The sequence below is a fragment of the Cynocephalus volans genome, chromosome 1 (assembly GCF_027409185.1).
Source record: "Cynocephalus volans isolate mCynVol1 chromosome 1, mCynVol1.pri, whole genome shotgun sequence".
NCBI lineage: Eukaryota > Metazoa > Chordata > Mammalia > Dermoptera > Cynocephalidae > Cynocephalus > Cynocephalus volans.
Window position 1 is genome coordinate 282,423,767 of NC_084460.1, and position 25,951 is coordinate 282,449,717.

A 25,951-nucleotide genomic window follows, 5' to 3' on the forward strand; every position below is an offset into this window, starting at 1 on the left:
TAATGATCAAAATCAGGAAATTAACATTAATATAATATCTTATACTATATTACTGTTATCTAATCTAGAGACCTTATTCAAATACTGTCAATTGTCCCATTAATGTCCTTTACCTGGCCCAGTATCACATGTTGTATTCACTTGTCATATCTTTTTAGTCTTCTTTAATCTGGAATAGTTTCTCAGCCTTTCTTTGTCTTTAATGAATTTGGCATTTTAGAAGAGTACAGACCAGTTATTCTGTAGAATGACCTTCAATTTGACTTTGTCTGATATTTCCACATGCATTCAAGATGATGCATTTTTGCCTGGAAATTGCAGAAATGATGATGTGCCCTTCAGAGCATCATATCATGAGGCACATAGTGTCACTCTGTATGTACTATTACTAGTGATGAGAACTACTTTGATCTCTTGATTTAAAGTGGTGTCTGCCAGATTTCTCCATTGTAAAGTTATGCTTTTTTCTTTTGTAATTAATATCTTGTGAAGAGATATTTTCAGAATGTAATTATTCAATTTCTCGGTAATGTTTGACCCACTAGTTTTAGGATCCACCGATGAATCTTATCTGAAGCAATTATTACTGTGGTGGTTGCTAACAGTGTTTTCTACTATTATTAATTGGAATCCTGCTGTAAGGAAGAGTTGTCCTATCTCCCTCATTTATTCATTCAATCTTCTATTTACTTATATCAGTTTGGATTATTTTATTTAACTTCTTTAAGCTGGTTCCTCTGTCCCCTTTTTTCCCCTCTTCACTTTTAACAGCTTTATTGGGGGTATAATTTACATACCACATGATTGCTTCATCCACCATAAAAGTATAGTTTGATGGCTTTTAGTAAATTTGTACATTTGTGCAACATTGCTGCAACTCAGTTTTAGAGCACTTTTGTTACCCCCAAAATTCCCTTGTGGCTGGCTGATTAGATCATTTGGTTAGAACAAGGTATTTTAATTCCAGGGTCAAGGGTTTGGTTCCCCCTAACAGCCAGCCACCAAAACAAAAAATTCCTTTGTGCCCATTTGTACTCATTTCTGGTTCACAATCTCAGCCCGAGGTAACCACTGATCTACTTTCTGTGTATAATTTTGTCTTTTCTAGAAATTTTACAAAAATGGAATTATATAATATATAGTTTTTGTGTCTGGCTTCTTTTACTTAGCATAGTGTTTTTGAGGTTAATCCATGTTATTATATTAGTAGTTCATTCATTTTCATTGCTGAGTAGCTCCATGATATGGATATATGCTATTTTGTTTATTCCCTTACCAGTTAGTTGATGGACATTTGGATTGTTTCCAATTTGGGGCTCTTATGAAAATGCTGCTATGAACATTCTTGTGTAAATCTCTGTGTGGACATGTGTTTTCATTTCTCTTGGGTATATACATAGGAGTGGAATTGCTGGGTCTTATATATTAAACTTTTAAAGAAAGTACCAATCTATTTTTTACAGTTTTTCAAAAGCCATTTTACATTTCCACCAACGTGTGTGAAAGTTCCAGTTTCTCCACATCCTGGCCAGCACTAGGTTTTATTAATCTATTTGATGCTAGTCATTCCAGTGGGTATGTAGTAATATCTTACTATGGTTTTAATTTTCATTTCTCTAATGACTAATGGTATTGAGCATCTTTTCATGTGTTTGTTAGCCATCGCATGTCTTCTTTGGTGAAATGTTTATTCAAATATTTTACCTATTTTAAAAATTGGGTTGGTTTTCTTCTCAATAGTTGTAGGAGTTCTTTGTATATTCTGGATACATGTCCCTTATTTATATTTGCAAATATTTTCTCCCAGTTGTGGGTTTTTCTTTTCGTCCTCTGTAGTGTTTTTCTAAGTTCTTCATTGTAATGAAGTCCAGCTGTTATCAAGTTTTTATTGATCATGCTTTTGGTGTCATATCTAATAAATCTTCGCCTAGTCCAAGGTCATAAAATTTTTCTGTGTTTTCTTCTAGAAGTTTTTAGTTTTAATTCTTAAAAAAAAAAAAAAAAAAAAGATGACCGGTAAGGGGATCTTAACCCTTGACTTGGTGGTGTCAGCCCCACACTCTCCCAAGTGAGCTAACCGGCCATCCCTATATAGGGATCTGAACCCATGGCCTTGGTGTTATCAGCACCACACTCTCCCAAGTGAGCCATGGGCTGGCCCCTAGTTTTAATTCTTACCTTTAGCTCTCTGATCTCATTTGAGTTAATTTATGGTATAAGGTAAGAGTCTAAATTCATTTTTTTTGCACATGGATATCCAGTTTCAACATCATTTGTTAAAAAGACAATCCTTTTCCTTATTAAATTGCCTACGCATCTTTTTGTCAAAAATTAATTGACCATAAAAGTAAGAGTTTATTTCTGGACTCTATTGTGTTTCATTGGTTTGTATGTTCTTATGCCAGTGCCGTATTATCTTAATTGCTTGTCCTACCTGAAATGTGTGTGGAATAATTGTTGCCCACTCCTTGTATTCTTTCCCCCTTCACTTGTGAAAGGGCTGAGGGGATATCAGATCATTTGGTACCAGTAGGAATGAAAGTGGTAACTACCATGCCAGTCATGTTTACTAGGGGCTACGCACTGTGTTTTATGTGCTTTATCTGAATTTTCAAACTTGATCTCTCACAACTATTCAGTGGGGGTTATGGTACTTCCTCTCTCCAGTCTTTACCCAAACATTCCAGTTTGTGTGGTTTCAGCATTGAAGATGATTCCTACTATCAGCACTTTGCCTGGCTGAGTCACCAGGAAGTGGTAGCTGCTGCTGCAGCATGGCTGTGAGGTATAGTAGCACCCTGAGACGCTTGGAAAACTTTATACAAGTCATACATGTTTTTGTCTTAAAGATCAAACAGTATAGATGTCTTGAAGTAAACTGGACAATATTCCCCATCCTTCTCCTGCCCAATCCTTCATCCCATCCCTCTCCCCAAGATAATGACCATTAGCAGGTGAGAATGTATTCTTACAGACCTTTGTTTTTGCACAAACACATTCAGATGTCCTGAGAGCTGTCCATAGGGACTTTTCTTCCCAGGAACTCTCTCCTCAGTTACTCTGCTCTCAACTAATCTTTATTTTTCAGCTGGGCATTTTCCTGTTTGGACCTAGATTGAAGAACTCAGGCTTGTTTTCTTTTAAACTTTGACTCTGCAAACTATAGCTTAATGTTTGTGCCCTGTTTGTCCCTTAAGCCTTCCTGTTCCCCAGGGATCATGTATAGGAACAAGAAACATGTTAGATCACTGGTTCTGTAAAATATTAGATTACTCAAAATATTATTTTCCAGGTGAGGTCTGTTTATTGGCTCCTAAAGTAAGTTCCTTGCAAGCTGCTGATTGGAGGGTCAGCTAATGGTAGATCCGTTGAACTTAGTCAAAGAGAGTAAGTATGAATGCTTTTGCCTATCTTTAAGTACTGTGTATATGTGGCTAAAAAAATGTCTGTAAACTGGATGAAAATACTGGAACTTGATGGTGAATTCTCGTGATTTATGTAATCACTAATTACTCTTCATGAGTTTAGATTTGCTGAAGTTGGGCTCTTTTGATACAAGGCTCCCATTAAGTAGCCTGTGCGTGGCCTTGTACATATATAAATATATTTTCTCCCTGTTCCTCTTTCCTTTGATGTCTCATCCTAAAATATTTCCTGGGAGATATTTACTAGGCAACCTATCGCTTGGATCCTAAAGGCACATACATACAGATATGTATAGTGTTTTATCACAGTGCACTTAGAAATTTAAGGGAGACTGAGAGAAAGGTCTCCCAGATGTTGTCTCAAGAGCCCAGAGTGTACCACAAGGGACAGGTTTGATGACCTTGCTGAAGACTGCCTTCTGAGTGTGTGCTATCTGTGGGGTCTAGGTGCCAGACATTATTTGTCTGTCTGGACTTTGACTTTATGGAATAACTCACTATTCTCAGTGTGTTAGCTATTGACACTATTTTCTTGCTTTCTCCACTTCTTAGAATTTGGATCTTCTAAAGTTTTTTTTTTAAGTTTGTTGCTCACATTCCTGTGGCAGTGGTCAGGGAACCACTGAATGTTCCAGATAGGTCTCTGCTTCCGTTCTTGTGAGGTTTTGATTTTGTCAGGAATCTCTATAAAGAGAAAGAAGGAAGTTGCTTTTGCAAACCATCATTTCCATGTCTAAGGTAGAAAGATACTTTTTTTTTTGGTTTTAGTGGCTGGCCAGTAAGAGGATCGAAACCCCTACCTTGGTGTTATTAGCACCACACTAGACACTACTATTGAACCAATAACACTAAAACCAAGTTGGAACACTTGTATGCGATACTGTTTACTTCGAGTTCTTGAAGCTACTCTTTGTAGAGTATATGACATGACAAATTTGTCTTTGCTTTACCGTTCCTGACCCAGCCATCATAGCCAATCCTGAATGTCTTTTACTAGCTCTGAAGCTATTTCCCAGAAAGGGTTAGGGAAACATCTTACCTGCTTGTCCCTTGTACCCAGACATGTTTCTTCTTTTGTTTGTTTGTTTGTTGGATTTTTTGCAACTGGCGGGTATGGTATCTGAACACTTGACCTTGATGTTATAACACCACGCTCTATCCAGCCTCACTAACCAGCCAGCCCCCAGACGTGTTTCTTTCTTAAGACACCTGGTCCTTCTTCAAGTTGCCATCCTACACATCATGGAGACTATGAGAGGAGACAAAGAGTGAGAAATGACTGTTGCAGAGACATAAGAGGTTTGGAATTCCATTAGTCAGAGAGGAGAATCCACTCTACTCTGATGCTTGCGCAGCTGACTTGTCTCACACTCTGTCTAGGCACAGGCTACCCACACCTTCTGAGGATGGTGGGAGTGTATATTTAGCTTCTCTCTTCCTTATTTGAATTAAAAGTCAAGCCAGCTGGGTGTCAGGCCACTTGTATTCATTGTTTCTGGCACTGAGGATTAATATGGTGGGATGCAGAGAGGCAAACATTGAGCAGTGTGTGCAGAAGGAGGGTTCTCTTCACTTAGCCCTGAGGTACTGTACGATGGGTGGCCTATGGCTACAAGGGAGAATGGGATTGGATGCGGTGTTGATGAGAAGGCAGTGGTATGCTCTCGGGCACTTTACCCACGAAGGGCCTTTAGCAATGGAAGGGAGTTTCCACCCTGTGTTTTGTCTTATACCTGAAGGTTAGGGATAACGGAGGGGACAGAGACTAAATGTGTGTTTCACGCCTGTTTAAGAGGCAGTGTGGAATCAGACAAACTTGAGTTTTAATCTAGGCACCACTACTTTTTGGTTGTTTAATTGCAGAAAAATTAAAAGTTAAGTTTGCTGAGTCTTGAATTCATCGTCAGTAAACTGAATATAAGGTTTTTGTTAGGATTAAATGAGATAATATGGGTAAAGTGCCTAGCAGGTACCTGATATTCATTAAGAACCCAAAGTGACAGTCACAAATGCTAGTTTGTTTTCCCTTCATTTATTGTGCTTATCCAACAGAATATTGAGCACTTACTATGTGTTGGGTACTGTACTGGGGATATCAGCTGGAGGAAAATGTGCTTTTTGCTTCTAGTCAGATGAATTAGTTCATTATTAAAGCTAGTATATTATGAACAATGATGGTGGCCTGCACAGAGATGAGGCACCCTATCCAAACTGGAGAGTCAGGGAAGGTTACCTGGAGTAGGTAAATGTTTGAGCTGATTTTTTAAAGTCAGGTGAGGGAGAAGGAAAGGGCTTCAGGGACCCTCACTTGTAAAGGCATGATGGTCTGAGATAGCATGAAGCACATGGGGAGTCACTAGTGGGGTTGTTTTTCAAGGGATACGAGCCTGAGTTTTCATTTCCTTAGCCCTTTTCTCCAATTACTTTTTTTTTTTGCGGGGGGGGGGGTGGCTTGCCTTTATGGGGATCTGAACCTTTGACCTTGGTGTTATCAGCACCGTGCTCTAACCAAGTGAGCAACCAGCCAGTCCCTCTTCCATCACTTTGGTATGTCTGTTGTGTTGCTTTGGTGGGGCAAGATGTAGATTTCTGAAACAGGACTAAGTGAGTTGGGACTGTGAATCTGCTGAGTGTACATAACACACATATACACACACATGCACATGCTTAGTCTTGTAAAGCCATTGCAGGATTTGATTCTTTCCTTTGTATATGCTTTTCTACCATAAGTGCATAGTGTAATTGTCCCTGGCACAGTATTTCCATAGTTTGGGTCTTGCGTGGAGGTCCATTTTCTGTGACCTCATTTTGAGGTTACTGGCATCAAAAATCTAGTTTTAGTATTTATGTTGTTCTTAGTCCACCATCGTTTTGAATATTGGCAGTGATGCTTTGTGATTTTTTTTGGACTTTCCTTGAAAAAGAGCTCATGGCCTTTGCAGGAAAAAAGGGCGATGTCACGTGGCTTCTGTAGGCTATTTGTTGTGTCACCATTTCCGTAGCTGTAGACAGGAATCTTGGATCTTTCTTGGCCATTATTCACTTATCTTTTTTTTTTTTTTTTTTTTTTTTTTGGTGTGTGGCCTGTACAAGGATCCAAACCTTTGGCTATTTTCTTATCAAAATACAAGGTCCTCTCCCTGTTTTTGTGTCTTGAATATAATCTGAGCAAAAAAGAACCTCTCTGCTAATTCCTTCCTAGTAGCTACTTTAAAAACACATGATGAGGATGTCAGAATTCCATTCAGAATTATCCCAGATGAATGACTTCTTATGGACAGGTATTTTCCCCTGGATGCAGCCATGAAAGCAGACCTACCCTTTCCTGCAGTTGTGAAAATTGGAGAATATTTTGTGAATTCAGTTTAGAAAGTAAGTGAACAGTGCTGAACAGACTGTTTGAGACCCAGAACTACAAACCTGGTTTAGAGGTTTTGCATAAAAGGAAACACTGAATGAGAAGATGAATGAGACCGATTCTCTCTCCCTGAGATCAGCCAGAATTGAAGCCCGTTCTTTGGAGTTAAGAAAGTTTCTCTCTTCTTCTTGCCTCTAAATTCTACTCCCTGAAATCTCCTGTCCCATTGTGGCTACTGGAAATAAAGTCACTTTGAGTAAAAATAATGTTGGTGTTTAGTTCCATTTTCTTTCTTCTTTTTCCTACCAACATGGGATAGGATTTAAATCCGTGTAGTTGGCAAAATTCTTAAAGAGATGAAATTGCTGTGAACTCCAGGGTCAGCAGGGGAATTCTGTCCTCCTGTTTGAATTTGTTATACTTAACCATGAAAAGCAGACCAAACCAGAGGCAGCTGAGAGAGTTGGTTTAGGGAGCAGTAGATGTAAAATGCATTTCACAGATCATTTTTGATCTTTCAGAATTGGTTGGTGAGGAGATATTGGCTAATTTCTCTGCCACTTCCAGACTTGCCTTATTCCTAGCCACACTGGTTTTAGGAGAGAGAAGGTAGCCACTCATGTAAAGTCATGGATGGTGAAACAGAAAGATGTACTTTTTTTTGGACAGAGAGGAAAGCTTTCTGAGTGAGAGAGTAAGGACACATGAGAAGCCTAACACTGGTGGGGCCTTAAAGTCTTAGTCCTTGTTGAAGCCAGCTTTGACCATGTGAGGGCAGCAGGAAAATCACTGAAAACTCCCTGAAAATCTGGTATTCTTCCCCCAGGGCTCTAGTGGCGACCAACACTGGTTGCCCAAGAAATGCTGAAGAAGACTCTATTGCTTACCTGAGGACCACTGTAACATGGTGTCTGTCCTCCTAGGTCTGTAAATGTTCCCAATCATTTCTCTCCCCTTCAGGCTAACTGACTTCAAGGATGCAGCTGCTACTACTGGAGGCGTGTGGCATCTTACCTGAGCCAGGCCACGAAGCCGTGTGGCCGTGATGTGGGCCCCTCATGGCCTCAGCAGGAACAGAGCACTACAGTATTGGCCTCTGCCGGGGCAACAGCTTCAAGCAGAGTGGTCCCTCAGGCACAGTGCCTGCCCTGCCACCAGAGAAACCCTCTGAGGGCAAAGTCTGGTCTCAGGCCCATCAGCAGGTGAAGCCAGTCTGGAAGCTGGAGAAGAAGCACGTGGGGTCACTGTCAGCAAGGTTGGGCCCAGGCCTCTTGGGTGTCCCACCGCAGCCAGCATATTTCTTTTGTCCCAGCACTTTATGTAGCTCTGGGACCACAGCTGTCATTGCAGGCCACAGCAACTCTTGTTTCCTGCATTCTTTCCCGGACTCATTCAGCAGTACCTTGCTGTACCGCCGCTCCAACTATAAGCACAAACCATACCAGCAGCTGGAGTCTTTCTGCTTGCGTTCAAGCCCACCAGAAAGAAGACATTTTTCTCTCCTTCAAAAGAGCCTCCCTGTCAATCTCACTGCCAGTAAGGCCACTTCCTCCACAGTCTTCCCCATGGCCCAGTCTCTGGCGTCTTCATCTGCAGACCCATACCTCTCACTGGCAGCAGCTGGAGAAAGCTCTTCAGGGAACAGCCTGGCCGCTGCTGTCTCAGGGAAGATCCCATCTCCACTGTCCTCCCCCTACAAGCCCATGCTGAATAACAACTCCTTCATGCAGCCAAATAGCACTAAAGTGCCTTTATCACAGGCCACGGAGGGCCTAAAGCCAGTATCCTCACCCAAGATCCAACCTGTCTCCTGGCATCATTTGGGGGCTATTGGAGACTGTGCCCCCCCACCTCTTGACCGTAAGATGCCCCAAAGCACTGGGACTGTCCTAGATGATACCACTGCCCATATCACCCTGTCTACCCCTAGCTCCCTTGACACATTCACCACCAGTGTTGCCTCTTCCCAGTACAACTGGAATAACTTAGCCACGAGGGCAGAGCCACGTCCCTGTGGCCTGGATGACAACTCTAATTCCCAGGCTCCGACTAAAGCGGTTCGGTTCACTGAGGCTGTGAGGCAGTTGACTGCAAGAGGCTTTGAGGAGATGCCGAGGCAAGCCTACCAATTTGAACAGTCTCATTTCGTGAACCCCAGCTTCCAGTGGAACCTCAACAGGAACAAGCGGTGGAAACCTCCTGTGGTAGGCCAGCAGTTTCATTGGAAGGATGCTGGATCAGAGGGTAGGATCCTCCCTGGTGCCTCAGACACCTTGGGGTTGGACAGTCCAGTCTTCTGCACCAAACGTATCAGCATTCACCTCCTTGCCTCACATGCCAATGGGTTGAACCACAGCCCTGCCTGTGGGTCACTAATTGACCCCCCACCACTTGGAGAAGACAAAGCTCCGGTTACCCCTTCTGCCCCTCAGCGCGTAGGCGTAGTTGACATGGCCACCCGCCTCTCTTCGATCCATCTGGGCCAGCCTGGGAAGGACGGGCCTGAGGAAGCCAGGGAGCTGGGCTTACCTTCTAAGGATATTGAGTAAGTTGGGGAAAGTTTTTGGTTAAGTTAGAGCAGTAGAATGTATACACCATAATTTGGTGACACTGACCCTATACCTCTGAAGGTTGGTTTTATTTTTTAGCTGCCCTACGATTTTCGGTTAGGACAGAGTTTAGAAAACTGTAGCTTGCTGGCAAAATCAGATAAAGTTTTATGAGAATGCCGCCTTGCCCATTCATTTACCATTGTCTGTGGCTGCTTCCTTGTTACTATGGTAAAGTTGAGTAGTTGTGACAGACTGAATGGCCTGCAAACTGAAAATATTTACTAACTTGTCCTATAGAGAAGGAGTTTATTGACCCCTGTTTTAGGTTATACCCATGGGAGAAACAAAAATTCTGAACACCAAGTGTTGGGGCCTGTGAGTTTTCTACTTGTTCCAAACCAAATCAGGTTCCCAGTCATTCCTGGTATGACAGCCATCCAGAGTTAGTCCATAAACGTAGTTGATTCCTTCTCTTGTGCTTTGTTACTTTTCTGCATGCTTGGTCCCACCAAGGCCTTGTTCTGAGTTTCCAGAGAGTGGCCTAGAAAAATTCTAAGTCAATTACCAGATCTTCACTGATTTTTTTTGTATGTAAAATTTTGTACTTACCTGCTATGTGGAACTTCAAAGAAAGTGGAAGACAGAATGCCTCTATGCAGAATAGAAGATGTAAAGTTGAGGAACTATGGCTAGACCTAAGCTTTGAGGGCAAGAGAATTGGGTTGTGAGGTTCAGGCTAGAGATAGCAGATTGGTGATGGGGAAGAGACAAATATTGGGAGGTGATGAAGGAATGAGAATCTCACTGTGACTCTCTTATGGAGTTGGATGGACTGGGGGCATGATTCTTTCTTTTAGTTCAACTACTGACATCCAGCCAGACCAGACTGAGGCTGAAGATATAGAAGAAGAACTAGTAGATGGTTTGGAAGACTGCTGCAGTCATGATGAGAATGAAGAGGAGGAGGGTGAGTAGGGAACCTTTTCACCTTCACCTGGGGGTGGTCATGACCTGCTAGGGAAGGGGGCTAATAATTGTATAGCAGGTCCTTGACTCACATTATCATCTATATTAATCATTTGCTTTGGGGGTCTAAATAAAGAGGGTAGTGGCTTCTAGGGGACTTTGGTCTCCAGTCTCCCTGTCCCACTGGTCTTGCATTGTCCCTACTTCTGTTGAGCTCAAGGAAGGCAGTGCAAGGTTGCAGATGGTGTTCGGGGCTCTCCAGGAAGGGCTGAGCCCAGGATGTTCAAGGAAGAGCTAGGTAGACTTGGTGAGGTTGTGTTGGCAGCCTCTTCCAGTTGTGTTCTCTGCTCTTCCTCCCTCTAGGAGACTCAGAGTGCTCCTCATTTAGTGCTGTCTCCCGCAGCGAGTCAGTGGCAGTGATCTCTCGGTGAGTGTGGGCTGTGGAGATCATTGGTAGATGCTCATTTTCTGTCTCAAGATTATAAAGAGATTAATTACCCAAGCCATTAATGGCCTGAGAACCCTCACTCATTTCCACCAAGGTTTTGTTTGCAACTTTAGTTTTTGAACAGGGAGCAGTGGGGAACCAGAAGCACATCTCAGCAGTTGGTTTCTTAGTACCATGTTTCTTAGACTGCAGATTGGTTTTTAGGCTCCAAGAAATTGTTTGAGAGGGAAATAATTTCAAGAAGTGTTTAGAAAATTAATAATCAGCTAATGAACAAACGTGATGTTTGAGGTAAATTCTTAGTCCTTTAGACCACCTACATACAGGTAGTTGCCACCTTGCACTATAAAATGTGTCCCACTATCAGAAACAGTTCTGAGATAGATAGATATACCACTAACTGGAGCTTTTGAAAATATTCTTTTGAGCTGTCTGGTTAGCCTAGTTGGTTAGAGCATGGTGCTGATAACGCTAAGGTCCAGGGTTTGATTCCTGTACTGGCCAGAAAAAAAAAAATGCTCTTTTTTCCTTTCTGAGGTTAGTTTTACATTGAGAAATAAGACTGACATTAACCTTAGTAATAAATTAAATTAAAAATTCTTTAGCTTCAGGCCTGGCCCATGGCTCACTTGGGAGAGTGTGGTGCTGATAACACCAAGGCCACGGGTTCGGATCCCTATATAGGGATGGCCGGTTGGCTCACTTTGGAGAGCGTGGTGCTGAGAACACCAAGTCAAGGGTTAAGATCTTGTTACCTGTCGTCTTTATAAAAAATTAAAAATAAAATTCTTTAGCTTTAATCCAAATTATTGTGTTGACTGTTTTTGATGGTCTGAGTGATGCTCATCTATAACCAGAAAACCACTGAAGTCAATCTCTTAACGTGTAAAACAGGTAGTTGTAGGATGCTGCATAGCTCAGATGCGGAGGGGGGGAAGAGAAAGAATGTTGGATTGTAAATGATGGCATGTCATTGTACTAAAGAGTTTTAGAACTTGCTAAAGGATCATTTAAACCACCTTTAACGTTCTTCAGCATAATCTTTTTTGTTCCCCTTACTACTTCCAACCTTGCCTCAGTATGAGGCTCTGTCTTTAAGTAATCATATTGTTATTAAGTATTAAAAAAAAAACTCCCAAAGCGTTAAAGATTTTTTTTCTTTTAGAAGATAATTTCTATCAAAAATGTAAAAGAAACAAAATACAAGTATAGAAAATTGGAGTTTTGTTTTTAGTGCAAAATTTCTATTCTAATTAAAATCTAGTCATATATGTCAAGGTTTGCTCAACATATGGAGCACCCAGACTCTGGTTGCTTTCCTTTGCGTCAGCCCTGCCTTAGATGAAGCTAAGAGGAAAAGGGGCTTTCCACGTCCTGGTTAGTATGGACAAGGCAAATGCATCTCTCTGAATATGATGATGTGGCAGCAGCTATACCAATTTTAGAGCTCCAAACCAGCAAGGTGGAGGCAGAGCTGTTCGGAAAGTAGGGGAGAGAGAATTGGGACTCTCTGTAAAGGTGGTTAGAAATCTGTGCCCTGAGTCTGGTGCATGAATTCTTACTTTAAGCCCGACTTATCCTCCCTTCAGAAAAGCAGAGCTACTTCTGGTTGTACGTATTGGATGTTAACTAAATACCTCAACTCTCCATAAGAAAATGATACTTAACATGTAATTGACTTGTAGTTCTACCTTTCCTACCCTTAAGGTGATCTGTGTATATATTTAGGCCTGCCTCATGACAGCTACACAGCCCTTTACCTAGCCTTCTTGATATATAAGGTTTTTGTTAATCAAAAGATGTTTTTTAATCATTTGCTCATTAATTAACTCCTACAAATTCTGCACACCTTATCTATGTGAGGCTTAAAACACAGTTTTCAAGATGGAGATTGATGAATTCCAAACACTTTGCAATTTATTTATTTATTTATTGGCAGCTGGCCAGTACAAGGATCCAACCCCAGACCTTGGTGTTATCAGCACCACACTCTAACCAGCTGAGCTAACCTGCTAGCCCCTCACTTTGCATTTTAAAGATCAGAAGTTTTTTGCATCTAAAATCAGAAGTATTTGTGGATTGCTAAAATCTTATTTTTTTCCTATTGTGAAAGATTTATATGTTTATTATAGAAAATTTGGCAAACACAGAAAAACAGAAAGATCATTGAAAAATACTACCTCTGTTTCTCTACCCAGCAATAGTTTTATTGCATTTCCTGCTGCCAGGTTCTTTTTCTAAGTATCATGTCATTTTAGAGATGGAAGACATCAAGTCCAATGTAAAAAATTAAGGACCAGAGAAGTTTGATAGCCGTTCCAACTTCATAGTTTCTAGCACTGCTAGACTAGGAGCCAGGTCTCTTGAGCATAAGTCCAGTCCTCTTGAGAGGCAGCTATCAAGGGTTTTCTGTCTTTTTTTATTTAACTAAATTTTTGATTTTGAGATAATGGTTGATTCACATGCAGTTGTCATAAATAATACAGAGAGATCCTCTGTACTCTTTACCCAGTTTCCCCCACTAGTAACATCTTGCAAAACTACAGTACAATATAGTACAACCAAGATGTTAAGGTTGATAGAATCAGGATACAGAGCATTCCATCACTGCAAGAATCCCTTCTGTTGCCCTTATACCACAGCTACTTCCCTCCTACTCCTTAAGCCCCTAGCAACCACTAGTTTGTTCTCTTTTTATAATTTTGTCAGTTCAAGAATGTTATACAAATGAAATGATAGCAGTATGTAACCTTTTGGAATTGGCTTTTTTTTTTTACTCAGCCATGTTCTCTGGATATTGATCCAGGTTGTTGCAGGTATTAATATTTTATTCCTTTGTATTGCTGAGTAGTATTCCATGGTACGAATGTACCACAGTTTAACTCTTCACCTGTTTAAGGATATTTGGGTTGTTTTCCATCTTTTGGCTATTATGAGTAAAGCTGCTGTAAACAATCATGTATGTATTTTTGTGTGAACCATAAGTCTTCGTCACTCTGGAATAAGTGCCCAGGAGTGCCATTGCTGGGTCATATGGTAGTTGCATGTTTAATTTTTTAAGAAACTGCCAAAACTGTTTTCCAGAGTAGCTGCACCACTTTACACTCTTATCTGGTCGTTGTTTTAAAATCTTAACTCATTCTCCTTGATTTTCAACAATCTTAAATTCTGATACTCAATAAATTAAAAGCCTTTGAAGAAAAAATTTTTGGTAATGAGAAGTAGAGTTGAATTAATTGGAATTAATTGAGAATTATAATTTAACTTGACCCAATAAAATTGATTAAAAATTTCTAAGATTTAAAACACTGAAGTGTGGGCCGGCCCGTGGCTCACTCGGGAGAGTGTGGTGCTGATAACACCAAGGCCACGGGTTCGGATCCCATAAAGGGATGGCCAGTTAGCTCACTGGGTGAGCATGGTGCTGACAACACCATGTCAAGGGTTAAGATCCCCTTACCGGTCATCTTTTAAAAAAATAAAATAAAATAAAAAATAAAACACTGAAGTGTTTTACATGCAATGCCTATTTCTGTTGTGCTAGAAAGAATTACAGGTAAAGTGATTTTTTATAAGCTAAAAGTTAATCTTATAATACTATTTGTGCATCATATCAGATTAGTGTAGAGGGTAATAACTATTCTCTACATTTTTCAGTACAGTTTAAAGAAATGGTCTGGGTCTGTCAGCTTGTACCTGACAGATGGTTGAGGTATTCACTATTTTGAGACCCCTTGAGATAGTCTTGGCCAACCCATTGTTGGAACAACAGGAGGGACCCACATGGCCCACTGCCCCAGATTCCCAGACATCCATTTGTCAGATCCAGACCTGTGTTACCACACTGTTACTTAAAAATCCAGTGTCAGAAATTATTTCCAGGATAAAGAACATTAACCATCCATGTATCCTAAGGTAAACCTAAATAGAAAATGAGTCAGAAGTATCACTATTTCTTTTATTTCTGTTTCTTTTCTTTTTTTTCTTTTAAAAAATCTCTATACTTCTTCTTAGATCTTTTGTAACTTTTCCTCCTTTTTAATTATCCATATCATTCTTTGTCTTTCCTCATTTATTTCTTTTAGTGTAGCATTTTCTTCTACTAATATCCACCCGAACTCATTTCCCCCTCTCAGAGCCATGCTTTTCAGGGACTTCCCCAGCTCATGGCTTGTCACAGGAAATTTTGGAGCTGCATTACAGAAGGAAGTATTGGAAAACCTTGTCTTTAGGTGACATTTAATGCTGTGGCTGTATGTAGGTTAGCCCTAGCACCTTAGGGATTAATGTTTGCAAAATAATTATTGACTGCTTGTCTTTTAAGGCAGCGCTTGGAAAGAATTATATATGATAGTAAGGACACTTCATGGCTGTTGTTTTCCCTTTCTCTACCACATGTTTATTTTTCATCTTAGGAGCTGTGTGGAGATTCTGACCAAACCCCTTTCCAATCATGAGAAAGTTGTCCGACCAGCCCTCATCTATAGTCTCTTCCCCAATGTGCCCCCTACCATCTATTTTGGCACTCGGGATGAGAGAGGTAAACCTGGCCAAATGTTGAAGCCCAGAAGAGCCCCCAAGAGAAGGATGCTAAGTTGGGAAGAGGTGCCAGAGGGTGGGAGAGGGTTTCCAGAATGGCTGCTATGGCTGCTATTGCCCTGTGCTCAGTTTTCCCACCTGGTTATATGTCTGATATGGGGACCTTTTTCTTGTTTGGCCTTTAGCTGACCCTTCCCAGCCTTATTAATCTCATGCTTAGTTCGTGCCCTCTAACCTTGTTTCTTCCCCCTTTCAACTTCCCATTTCTTTGTTCCTCATTCCTGCACAGTCCCCCTTTTTTCCCCAAAGTGTGCTCCTCTGATACCCTGATCTGGAACAGTATTTAGTGACTTGCCTACCCAGGGAAGGATGAGCAACTGTGCCATCTTTTTCATCTTTTTGCCATGACTCTCCTGCTCTTCTCCACCCCCCAACCTCCCTTCCCATCCCCTCTATTCTCAGTTGAGAAACTTCCCTGGGAGCAGAGGAAACTGCTGCGGTGGAAGATGAGCACGGTGACCCCCAACATTGTCAAACAGACCATTGGACGGTCGCACTTCAAAATCAGCAAGAGTGAGTCACTTGCCTTCTTGCGAGCCTGTCCTCTTCGCCCCAACAGACAGGCTTTGGGTGGGAGAAGAGCCCTAGATACTTCCTGCTATGTGGGGGCAATTGGGAACTCTCTTCTAAAGTTTTCAACCTCATAGGAAGGCATAACTCTGAAAGACCTCTGGGCTGAGCCTGTTGCTCAGAATTGGGAGACAGAGGGCCATTGTTTTATCCCTGTCCCCAGAGCCTCATGTAGGACAGCTCCATGGCAACTCTTCCAGCTGAGTCTGGGAGCTGTGCCCAGGCCCAGTGGTATTTCTGGGGCCTCTGGGCCTCTGTCTGTCCCAGGGCCTGAGCTGCTAGCAGGACTGACTCCCTGTTGTGCCTTCTGCAGGAAATGATGACTGGCTGGGCTGCTGGGGTCACCACATGAAGTCTCCTAGTTTCCGGTCCATTCGAGAGCATCAGAAGGTAGGGGCCCTTACTGAGGAGCTGTTCCCCTGGACTTTGAACTAGGCCAGGAGTGAGGTGGTATTGGGGGCAGGGGAGGGGTATGAGAAGAAGAGGATGACCACAGAGAAGTCAGGAAGGCTTATGGAGGAGAAACTACAGGAGGGGAGTGCAGTATGAGACCCTGGCAGATAATGCACATCTCCAGTTCAGCTGTAGTGTCTTGGGCAGTCACAGCCTCTCAAAGACACATTTTCCTCTAAAGTGTCTTGAGATGCATTGTCTCTTTTCAGTTATTGTTCTTCCTCTGTAACATCCATTCCCCCAAGCGGATTATGTGTGAAGACTTCTGGTCTCATGTTGGAACAAATGAGTCCCTTGCCCCCAGACTTCCTAAAGGCCAGGTGCTTTCCTGTTTTTGTCCCATAGGCTATCATAGAAAAAGATTTAATAGCTTTTTCTTCACACTGAATATGAATAGCATTTCTGTCTTAATCCCTATAGTGTGTCTTTTGTGTTTTAATCATCTTTTGATGAGTGCTCAACAGTTGTTGGATACCTATGGATCATTAAGATGTGATAGGAAGGTGGAATAGGAGCTTGAAATATTGCTAAAGAAGTTGGAATGGTATGGAGAATCTTGTCATTTTCCTCCTGGTCTCATCTTTGCCCTCTCCCTGCTTTCACCTTGTGTCCGTTCTGTAGCTAAACCACTTCCCAGGCTCATTCCAAATTGGGAGGAAGGACCGGCTGTGGCGGAATCTGTCCCGCATGCAGAGCCGCTTTGGCAAGAAGGAGTTCAGTTTCTTCCCTCAGTCCTTTATCCTGCCCCAGGATGCCAAGCTCTTGCGCAAAGCCTGGGAGAGCAGTGGCCGCCAAAAGTGGATTGTGAAGCCAGTGAGTGGATTGCAGTGGGCAGTAGACTATTGTCTGAGAGTGAGAACAACATTGAGGTTTGGGCCTGAAGCAAATCTTGTCTCCTTTCCACTTGACTTCTAGCCAGCATCAGCTCGAGGCATTGGTATCCAGGTCATTCACAAGTGGAGTCAGCTCCCCAAGCGAAGGCCCCTCCTGGTACAGAGGTGAGCCTGCTCTCTATCTCACATCTCCCTCCCCATCTTCCCACCTTCTTGGCATCAAGGTTCCCTTCTTACAATGTTCTTCTGCTCTTTGTCCTCTCAGCCAAAGACCTTCCTTAGCCAACTTTCTTAGGGTCTTTATCTCAGGGACTGTTAGCTGGCTTTCACCATGGCTCAGTTTCCCACTGAGCCTTCTCTCATCTGGCTGGATGAGAAGCTGGCCTTTCACCTATGTAGGTATCTACATAAACCCTACCTCATCAGTGGCAGCAAGTTTGATCTGCGGATCTATGTTTACGTCACTTCCTATGATCCTCTGCGGATTTACCTCTTTTCAGATGGACTCGTCCGCTTTGCCAGTTGCAAGTATGTGATTGTGGTGAGGTATCACCCTAACATTTTCGGATATTTATACTCCCCAGAGGGAGGGAAGCTAGAGGATACCAAACAGAAAAATAAAAATGTAGAAGGTTCTTTACTGCACTGAATCCAGTAAGGTGTTCCTGTGGGAGTAGGGTGTTCCTGTGGGAGTAAGGTGGGATAAAGGAGATGAGTTCAGCTGTAATTTTCTAGAATCTTGCCAGCAGACATACTTCTCAGGCCCTTATGGATCTGAAAAGATCTATGCGCTTGTCCTTTACCTCCTCAGGATTTGGGGAAATATTTGGCCTATTCTTCATCTGCTTTCTTACCATCTTATCTTGCCTTTCTTCTTGCTTCCAGGTATTCCCCTTCCATGAAGAGCCTTGGCAACAAGTTCATGCACCTGACCAACTATAGTGTCAACAAAAAGAATGCCGAGTACCAGGCCAATGCGGATGAAACAGCCTGCCAGGGCCACAAATGGTACCGAGGGCAGAATGTCTCAGTCAAGTGAAGGCTTAGAGGAGTGTAGGGTTCTGGGGTTTTGGGAGGTTCATGGGGATGGTGAGTAGAGGATTAATATAAGACCTGAAGATTATATAAACACTTCTCAATTCAGAATTAATCTATTTGCCTCCACATTCATCTCTTAATTCAAAATATCAAAGGAAGAGATATGAAGAAAATACCTTTAGGTCTCTTGTTGCTTTGTCTTTCTCTTTTCTTTGTTACTCATTCCTAGAACATAACCCTAGGTACTCCCTCTTCCTCCCTGCTCAGGGCTCTGAAGGCTTTGTGGAACTACTTGAGCCAGAAGGGAGTCAATAGTGATGCCATCTGGGAGAAGATAAAGGATGTTGTTGTCAAAACCATCATCTCGTGAGTCACACTGCCACTCTGGGGGTGGGGCTTGCCACTGAATCCCCTCTTTTCTCATTGTCCTCCACACTGCTGTGCTCCAGACTTTGATTGTGTTGTGGTTCAGTTTTGAGGACAGGGAATAAGAAGGAGTGGATGAAGTTAAATTCTGCGCATCTACCAAACTACATCCCAGGAGCTCGTCCCAGATCAGAGGCGTCTGTGGAGTCGTATTTCCTGGGTTGCTTCTGCCTACCTATCTCTGGGCCACTCCATTGGCAGGGCAGCTCTGGGTAGAGCACTCTGAGAGAATCTGAGCTGAGTACTTCCTCATCCCTGTGACTAGGTCAGAGCCTTACGTGACCAACCTGCTCAAGATGTATGTGAGGCGGCCCTATAGCTGCCATGAGCTCTTCGGTTTTGACATCATGCTGGATGAGAACCTCAAGCCCTGGGTCCTGGAAGTTAACATTTCCCCAAGGTAGGTGGTATTCTCAGGACACTCACAGCAAAATTCTTCCTAGAACATCATGATCCCATTGCTACTCTATTCTTGCTGACTTTGGGAAGATCTTTCCTTCTCTGGAATTTGTGGTTTCCCTTCGTGGTCTTTGTGTTTGCTCATTTCACTCATACTTTGCACTGATCTCATGGTTCTTTGAGAATGGAGAGAGGTTGTTAAAAGTTGTTCTTTTCCAGTTGAGTCCCTACCGTTTGCTTTCCTCTAGCAAACCAAAGTTGTGGGCAGGTTTACTACCCCAAGTGAGGTTATCCACTATCTTTGGGGCAAGAGACTCTCATGATGGTGCTTATGCGTTTGGATGTCTGAGCCCCTTTCATCCTAGGGAAACCAGGCCAGAAACCATTTTGGAGTGCTGCTTTGACCACTCTTTGCATCCTTTCCCTGAAGCCTCCACTCCAACTCTCCATTGGACATCAGCATCAAAGGCCAGATGATCCGTGACCTTCTGAACCTGGCGGGTTTTGTTCTGCCCAACGCAGAGGATATCAATTCCAGCTCCAGCAGCTCTAACAGCTCCAGCACCAGGTCAGCCTCCTTGCTTCCCAGAGGCTCAGCTGGCAGCTTGACCAGCAGTCCCATTGTGATTCCGGGAAGGGTACTCCCTCCTGCTTGGCATCCCTTGCTGATCAATCTGCCCCTGCCATCCACCCACACATCACTGCTATGTCAGTATCCCTAAAAGCATGTTTGGTTATATTGCTTCCCTGCTCAGGAATCTCCATGGGGCCTAGGAATCAAATTTAACCTCCTTATCTGGACATTTGTGACTCCAGCTCCCTTTTCCTAGATGCATCTCTCTTTACTCCTCTTCTTGGCTTTTGTGCTCTGACAACCTGGATCACTCACAGAACCTCAAGGCTGGAAGGAGCCTTAAGGATCAGTTCCAGTCTCCTGTCTGAAATATTCAGTGCCTCTTGCTGTTCCTCTATAGTGTCCTCTCCTCTGCTCATGAGGTTTCTTCCTCCTGAAATGCCCCTCAGCCAGACCTACTTATTGTAACCTCACATATCCTTCAAAGCCTAGCTCAGGGCAACATCTTCATGAAGCCAGCTCAGTGTGGGCTTTTTCCTCCATCTCTTCAAAGCATTTAGAACCACTTTTGTGGAGAGGGAGCTAATACTGAATCAGTACCTATGATGTGCCAGGAAAAACCTGTAATTTATCCTCCCAACAAGCCTGTGAGTTTAGTATTAGTATCTGTAGTTTACAGATGAGGAAACTGAAGATCACTGGGATTATGTGACCCATCCAAGGTCATTCAAATAGAGAGTGGTAGGACTAGAGTTCATCCTGATTTGCCTGGTAACAAAACTTGCTTTCCCCGTTGTACCTTGTAGACCCATGTTTGGCTCTGTCCTGTAGTTGTCATTTGACTTATTCCACCTGCCATACCATAAGCTTCTTGGAGGCAGGGGCTGCTTTTCAGTCATCTTTTTGTCTCTCTCAGTAGTGATTGTAGTAATTGTGGTACCATTGATGATAAAACTGAGGTGCAGGGAGGTTAAGTCACTTGCCCAGGTCACATACCCAGTAGAGCAGAGCTGGGTTTGTAGTTAGTGTTCACTAAATTAAAACAAATGAAAGTATACAGCAATTAGGCTTATTCCGGGGCCCTCTTTTTTTTTAATCATTCAAATTCAACCTAAAGAGGGTTGTGCTCTGTACTCTTAGTTCTTGCATGTACTTTATCTTTGACGACTCTCAGACAGGTTACTTTAGTGGTATGCATTTTAGTTTGATCTTCTCAAGTAACCAAACATCTATTCATATGTCTTTGTCTTCTCTTGAGAAGGGTGCCTTCCTGAGCTGGTCCTCTCTCCATATTTCCTCAGGATATGAAGCTGCTGACCATACCCTTTGCTTTCTTTCCACTCTGTGCCTTAGCCTACCCAGCTCCCCTAGGGACAAATTTCGAATGGCTCCGGAGCATTTCAATGCACAGAAGATGAAGAAAGCCTATTATCTGACCCAGAAAATTCCTGATCAGGTAGGAGATTGGTCTTCCCTCATGTGCCAGCAGAAAGCTTCACTGGTCAAACATTTGGGACCCCAAGATAACCAGTTTTTTTCTCTCTAGAGTAGGATATCTTAACGCAGTTCTGTAATCCCCCTGATGCTTAACAGTTTGTTGGCATGTGCATCATTCTGGGAGAGAGTTGATAGTCTATCACATTTTCAAGAACTGCTGCTCTTAGCAAAATTCTGTACTGGCCCTCTCTTGTTGTCAGAACCATAGACCTTTACCCTTTGGGTTTCTTTCCCTGAGGGGTGCAGTGAAATCCTGGGAGGCTTGACCTTCTCATAGCAGATAAGGGAGCCAGATGTAAGAGTGGCAGACATAAGGCTAGGGTCAAATCCAAGTTGCTAGATCCTGATCTTGACTCCATCCAGTAAGCCATTTAACCTCTGAGCTCCAGTGCTGCCTCCAATCCTGACCAAGAGTGTCTTCCTCTACCAGCTAAGTTCAGTAGACTTAGGAACAGATGAGGTACAGAGCTGGCCCACCAGGCTGCCATAGTGGTCCCATGTGTGTCCCGGAGCTCCAGTATCCTAGGGCTGTGCTTTCTGTCCCCCAGCTTCTTGATCCTCTGCCCCTGGGTTACATTCTCTGTCTTCTTTCTCCCTGTTCCTTGGGCCACAGGATTTTTATGCCTCTGTGCTGGATATTCTGACACCAGATGACGTCCGGATTCTGGTTGAGGTGGAGGATGAGTTTTCTCGCCGTGGTCAATTTGAACGAATTTTTCCATCTCGAATCTCTTCTCGCTATCTCCGCTTTTTTGAGCAGCCACGATATTTCAACATTCTCACCACCCAGTGGGAGCAGAAGTACCATGGCAACAAGCTCAAAGGTGATGTGCCCTCCCTGTCTGTGGGAGGCCATGTTTAGTGAGAGATTAAATCCCAGTAGACCAAGAAGTGGGCCTCTCTGGAAAGAAGAATTGGCCTATTAATTCCACCCTCTTAAGTCCCAATCCCTGCTACTCTTGTTCTAGGAATAGATCTGCTTCGGAGTTGGTGCTACAAAGGGTTCCACACAGGCGTTGTCTCTGATTCTGCTCCGCTGGTGAGTGATGCCAGTGTGGTGATGGGGGCGGGGAGAGATGGCTCTTTCTCAGGCCTCTCTCTCCTCTGCCTTATGAGTGCAGCATGAGCTAGGGTGTAGGTACAGACCCTGTTACTTCTCCCCTAGACCCTGCCTGTGTTGCACGACCCTTTCCTTTCAAGGGAATGATTGCCTCCAGGATTCCCTGGGTGCCTTTCTTTCAAGGATCAAAAAGTGCTTTGTAGGCCTCAACTTGTTGTCTGATTCAGGAGAAAAACCAAGACTTTTACCCATATGGGCCCATGCCTGAAGGGTAGAGAAGGGGAGAGCCCATGATCACTCAGAAGTAGAGCTGGAAAGAGTTCCAACACCCCAAGCACTGCTGTCTAACCTCTGCTTAGCTCTTTTGTCCTCATTGCTTCCTTTGTTTTTAGTGGTCTCTCCCAACATCACTTCTGACTGTCCCAAAGGGTGACATGATGCGCAATGCCTTCAGCAAATTGGAGACCAGCAAGCTGGGGTGAGTGTGGCCTGGGGCACGGGCAGGGCTGTTGGCTGTGAGTTTGAGGAGTTTTCTTCCTTTTTCTCTTCCCACACCGTGACAAGATCAGCATTCTCCAGCTGGGAGATGGTGGAAGTATCAGACTTTGCAGCCACAATATCATCTTCCCGGTGGCTCTTGGTATGCCCAGTGAAGCTGAGCTGGAGCACAGAATCATCTGCTGAAATGGCCACTTTCACCATACCCACTAGCTGTAAGAACTCCTTAGCCCACCTACCCTCACCCACATTCACACTTTTAATTCAGCTCTCAAGACTTCAAGTGAATAAAATATATTTTATGGTTGTTAATATGCCGTATAATTATAGTCTACAACACCATAATGTCGTGAATACCTGCTCCAGACTCTGAAGGCAGATCACAAGTTAAATTCTCAGCTACTCAGTGTATCAGCCATTTCTTTCCCCACCTTTTCCTTGCAGAAAACACAGCTCTTCTGAGGAAAGCCTGCTACTCTCTGAAGATAGGACCACATGCAAGCCCAAGAAGATTCAGGCTGGTCTTTCCTCTTTCCCCAGGAAACCCAGTTTCTCAAAGGACACTGAGGACACCAGCAAAGAGCCCAGCCTCTCCACCCAGACGTTACCTGTGATCAAGGACTCTGGGCGGACTTCAAGGCTTTCTGCTTCCTCTACTTCCCAATCAACCAGTGACTCTTTTCTGACTTCTGTGAGCCCATGACTAGCCTCTCTCCACAAGCCCCTGCCGGGGAGCACCAGCATCAGCTACCTCATGGGAACCGACCTGCTGACCAGCCTGAAGCCCCTGCCTCCTCCACCTTGTCCCTCATCAGAGTATTTTTTGAAGTAGTTGAATTGCAGAGATGGAGGGCTGGAGGGATTGTGGTGCTGGGGAGAAGGTGAGGAAGGTTTACCCCTGTCACCTGTCTGCCTGGCTGGCACCTCATAAATCAGCAGAGAAACCAACCATGGCCACGCAGCCTTATAAAGCAGGGTTTGGTTTCTACCTTCAGAGAGCCATGTGTGGTTTGTTGTAGGCCTTGGTGCAGTGGTTGAGTTGTAGCTCAAGAGGAGAAAACATACTGAACATATTTGGGTTCTAAGTCCTTTATTCTGTAATTAAGGGGATTCTTCTGAAGGTTCTCATTTCCTCAGGTCTCTCCTCACCCCTCCCCCACTCTGACCTGAGGAGCCACTTTCAGAAATCTGCGGACTTCCTCAGTAGACAGGTAGGAGAGGTTGTCATCCTAGTCTTGGGGGCTTCGCCCCCTGCAGACCATCTCTTCTATCATGTATCCACCCAGCCAATAGCCCTAGGTCTTCGTGTTCTGACCTCACATCACTACTTGGTTAGCCTTCTAGACTTCTCTGTCATGGATGTCACCTCTTCAGCTTTTGGCTTTCTGAGGTTGAGAGGTTCTGTGGACTTAGTGAATTCCCCATGGCCCCAGTAAAAGAGGCCAGATAATCCCAGTCGCCGTTATCTATGTCCATATATCAAAGAACACAACCCAGGGGGAGGGTGGAAGGAGCTGTGGTTTTCCCAAAACACAAAAGAAGTCTTGTGTTCTGCTCTGTGGCAAGCAGGGTTTGGTGGCTTGCCTGGTGGGTTTCAGGAGCAGTCACTATTGTAGGATGGGCTTTCAGCCAGACTTCTGGCTACACTCTTGTACTCCGTAAATCTACCTGCCTGCCTTAGACTCAGTAAACAGTGAGCGTTCAGCAAACGTTGACTGAGTGCACTGCACATACAGAGATTTCAAAGACAGAAGCACCTATACCAGAAAGCTCTACTTCTCCCTCACTTAGGGAAAGTGTTACCCTGGGGAAGCACAAGGTGGGAGAGTTTGGATTCAGAAGGGTTGTTTTCACTTTAATTATGCTCTTTCCTGACCCAGCACTTCCCAGTTGCTGCTTATTGCTCCTCACCTCCTCAGCCCCTACAATCCCTTCACTTAGTTTTTCTTGTAGAGGTGCACTTAAGAAGCCCCACATCTTTGATTCACAGGTTTTCCCCTTTGTACATCAGGCAGGCAGCTCAGCTACACCATCTCATCCTGGCCTTTAGTTGTTCTCATTTCCTCTGAACTTTGGAGAGATAGAGACTCCAATGCTTCATAGCCCCTGGAGCTCTGTGGTGAGTTGGGATGAATCCCTGGAAAGATCACTGAGAGGCCTGACTGGGTTCAAGGTCACAGAGTAGGATTGCTGGCCCAGTCCTAAGGCCATGTTGACATTTTGCTTGGTAGTAAAGTCCTGGGCAGCACTTGCTGCTCAATTATAGGGACTTTAAAGTCTGGCCATAATGGGAGAGGTCCTTGACAGTCCTGTTAAGTCTTTTTTGATGTAATCAAAGTGAACTCCCTTGATGCACTCTTTGAGCACAGATGTGACCAGGGGAGTAGACAGCCTTCCTGAGAGAAAGCTAGCCACCTGCAGAGCAGCTTTGTTGTGGTTTGTCCTCTGATGCCAGGGCTTAGGTGTGGAGACCTGTTTGAGCTAGTTTACTCCTTCCTTGGTAACTGACTTCACTTCTTGGGCCTGCCCTCTGAGAATCTCCATATGGCACGACCAGTCTGTTTCTAGCCCTATAACTGGAGAGGGGACCAGTGTTGCAGCATGATGGTGGGAGGAGGACTTAGGAAGGTTAATGAGCAGTGAAAATATAGTGGTCTTAGTAGATTAAAACATGGTTATACACTTTCTTAATTCTCATCACATTTGAGTATCTGATAGGTATATGTGTTTTGCTGGGTGGGAGAAAGGAATGGGGCTTGTGTGTCACATTTACCTTTCACTCCTGAGGGAAAATTAAATCATGCTCATTAAGCATTCAGCATACGTACTTCAGCACTGAATACCCACAATATGAGGTATTCAGCCAATAAGGAGTTTTTTGGAGGTAATGAGATTTTTTTGGAAAATTTTAATTTGGGAGTATGGTAGAATAAATATTTGTCAGAACATGTCAGTTGTCTTCCTAAGTTGATAACTTACCCAGTCCCTATTTGGAGGAAGGGAAATGAGTGCTCCTGAGACAAGGAATGAAGTACAGGCTATTTCTGGAGCAGCAGAGTAAGGATTGGGGCTGGGGGTGGGTGGAGAAGGCTGGTCACTATTCCCATTTAATTCAGATCCACTCAGGATTGATCAGAATCTAAGTTCCTTAGAATGAGTATTAATGAAGAGGTAGCATTGTGTCAGGAAAAGATCATGGGCCTCAGAGGCTGATCTTGGGTTCAAATCCCAGTTCGTAGTCACTTACTATGTGAC

The 25,951-nt window shown here is 43.6% G+C and overlaps 1 protein-coding gene across 3 annotated transcripts in view; it reads left to right on the forward strand.

Moving 5' to 3' along the window:
• Positions 1–25,713, forward strand: part of TTLL4 (tubulin tyrosine ligase like 4) — a 39,563-nt gene extending 13,850 nt beyond the window's left edge. The window contains exons 2-19 of one of the 3 annotated variants that reach the window (XM_063096590.1): positions 7,744–9,328; positions 10,193–10,302; positions 10,665–10,728; positions 15,165–15,289; positions 15,751–15,861; positions 16,232–16,308; positions 16,993–17,184; positions 17,287–17,369; positions 17,604–17,732; positions 18,090–18,212; positions 18,510–18,608; positions 18,934–19,068; positions 19,498–19,635; positions 20,995–21,097; positions 21,752–21,962; positions 22,107–22,177; positions 22,591–22,676; positions 23,237–25,713. In XM_063096590.1, coding sequence (XP_062952660.1) covers positions 7,842–9,328; positions 10,193–10,302; positions 10,665–10,728; positions 15,165–15,289; positions 15,751–15,861; positions 16,232–16,308; positions 16,993–17,184; positions 17,287–17,369; positions 17,604–17,732; positions 18,090–18,212; positions 18,510–18,608; positions 18,934–19,068; positions 19,498–19,635; positions 20,995–21,097; positions 21,752–21,962; positions 22,107–22,177; positions 22,591–22,676; positions 23,237–23,399 — 3,507 coding nt within the window. In that variant the 5' untranslated portion in view covers positions 7,744–7,841 and the 3' untranslated portion in view covers positions 23,400–25,713. The remainder of the gene's footprint in view (positions 1–7,743; positions 9,329–10,192; positions 10,303–10,664; positions 10,729–15,164; positions 15,290–15,750; positions 15,862–16,231; positions 16,309–16,992; positions 17,185–17,286; positions 17,370–17,603; positions 17,733–18,089; positions 18,213–18,509; positions 18,609–18,933; positions 19,069–19,497; positions 19,636–20,994; positions 21,098–21,751; positions 21,963–22,106; positions 22,178–22,590; positions 22,677–23,236) is intronic. The other 2 variants (XM_063096595.1, XM_063096605.1) reach the window with 2 other exon arrangements.
• Positions 25,714–25,951: the final 238 nt, after the last annotated feature.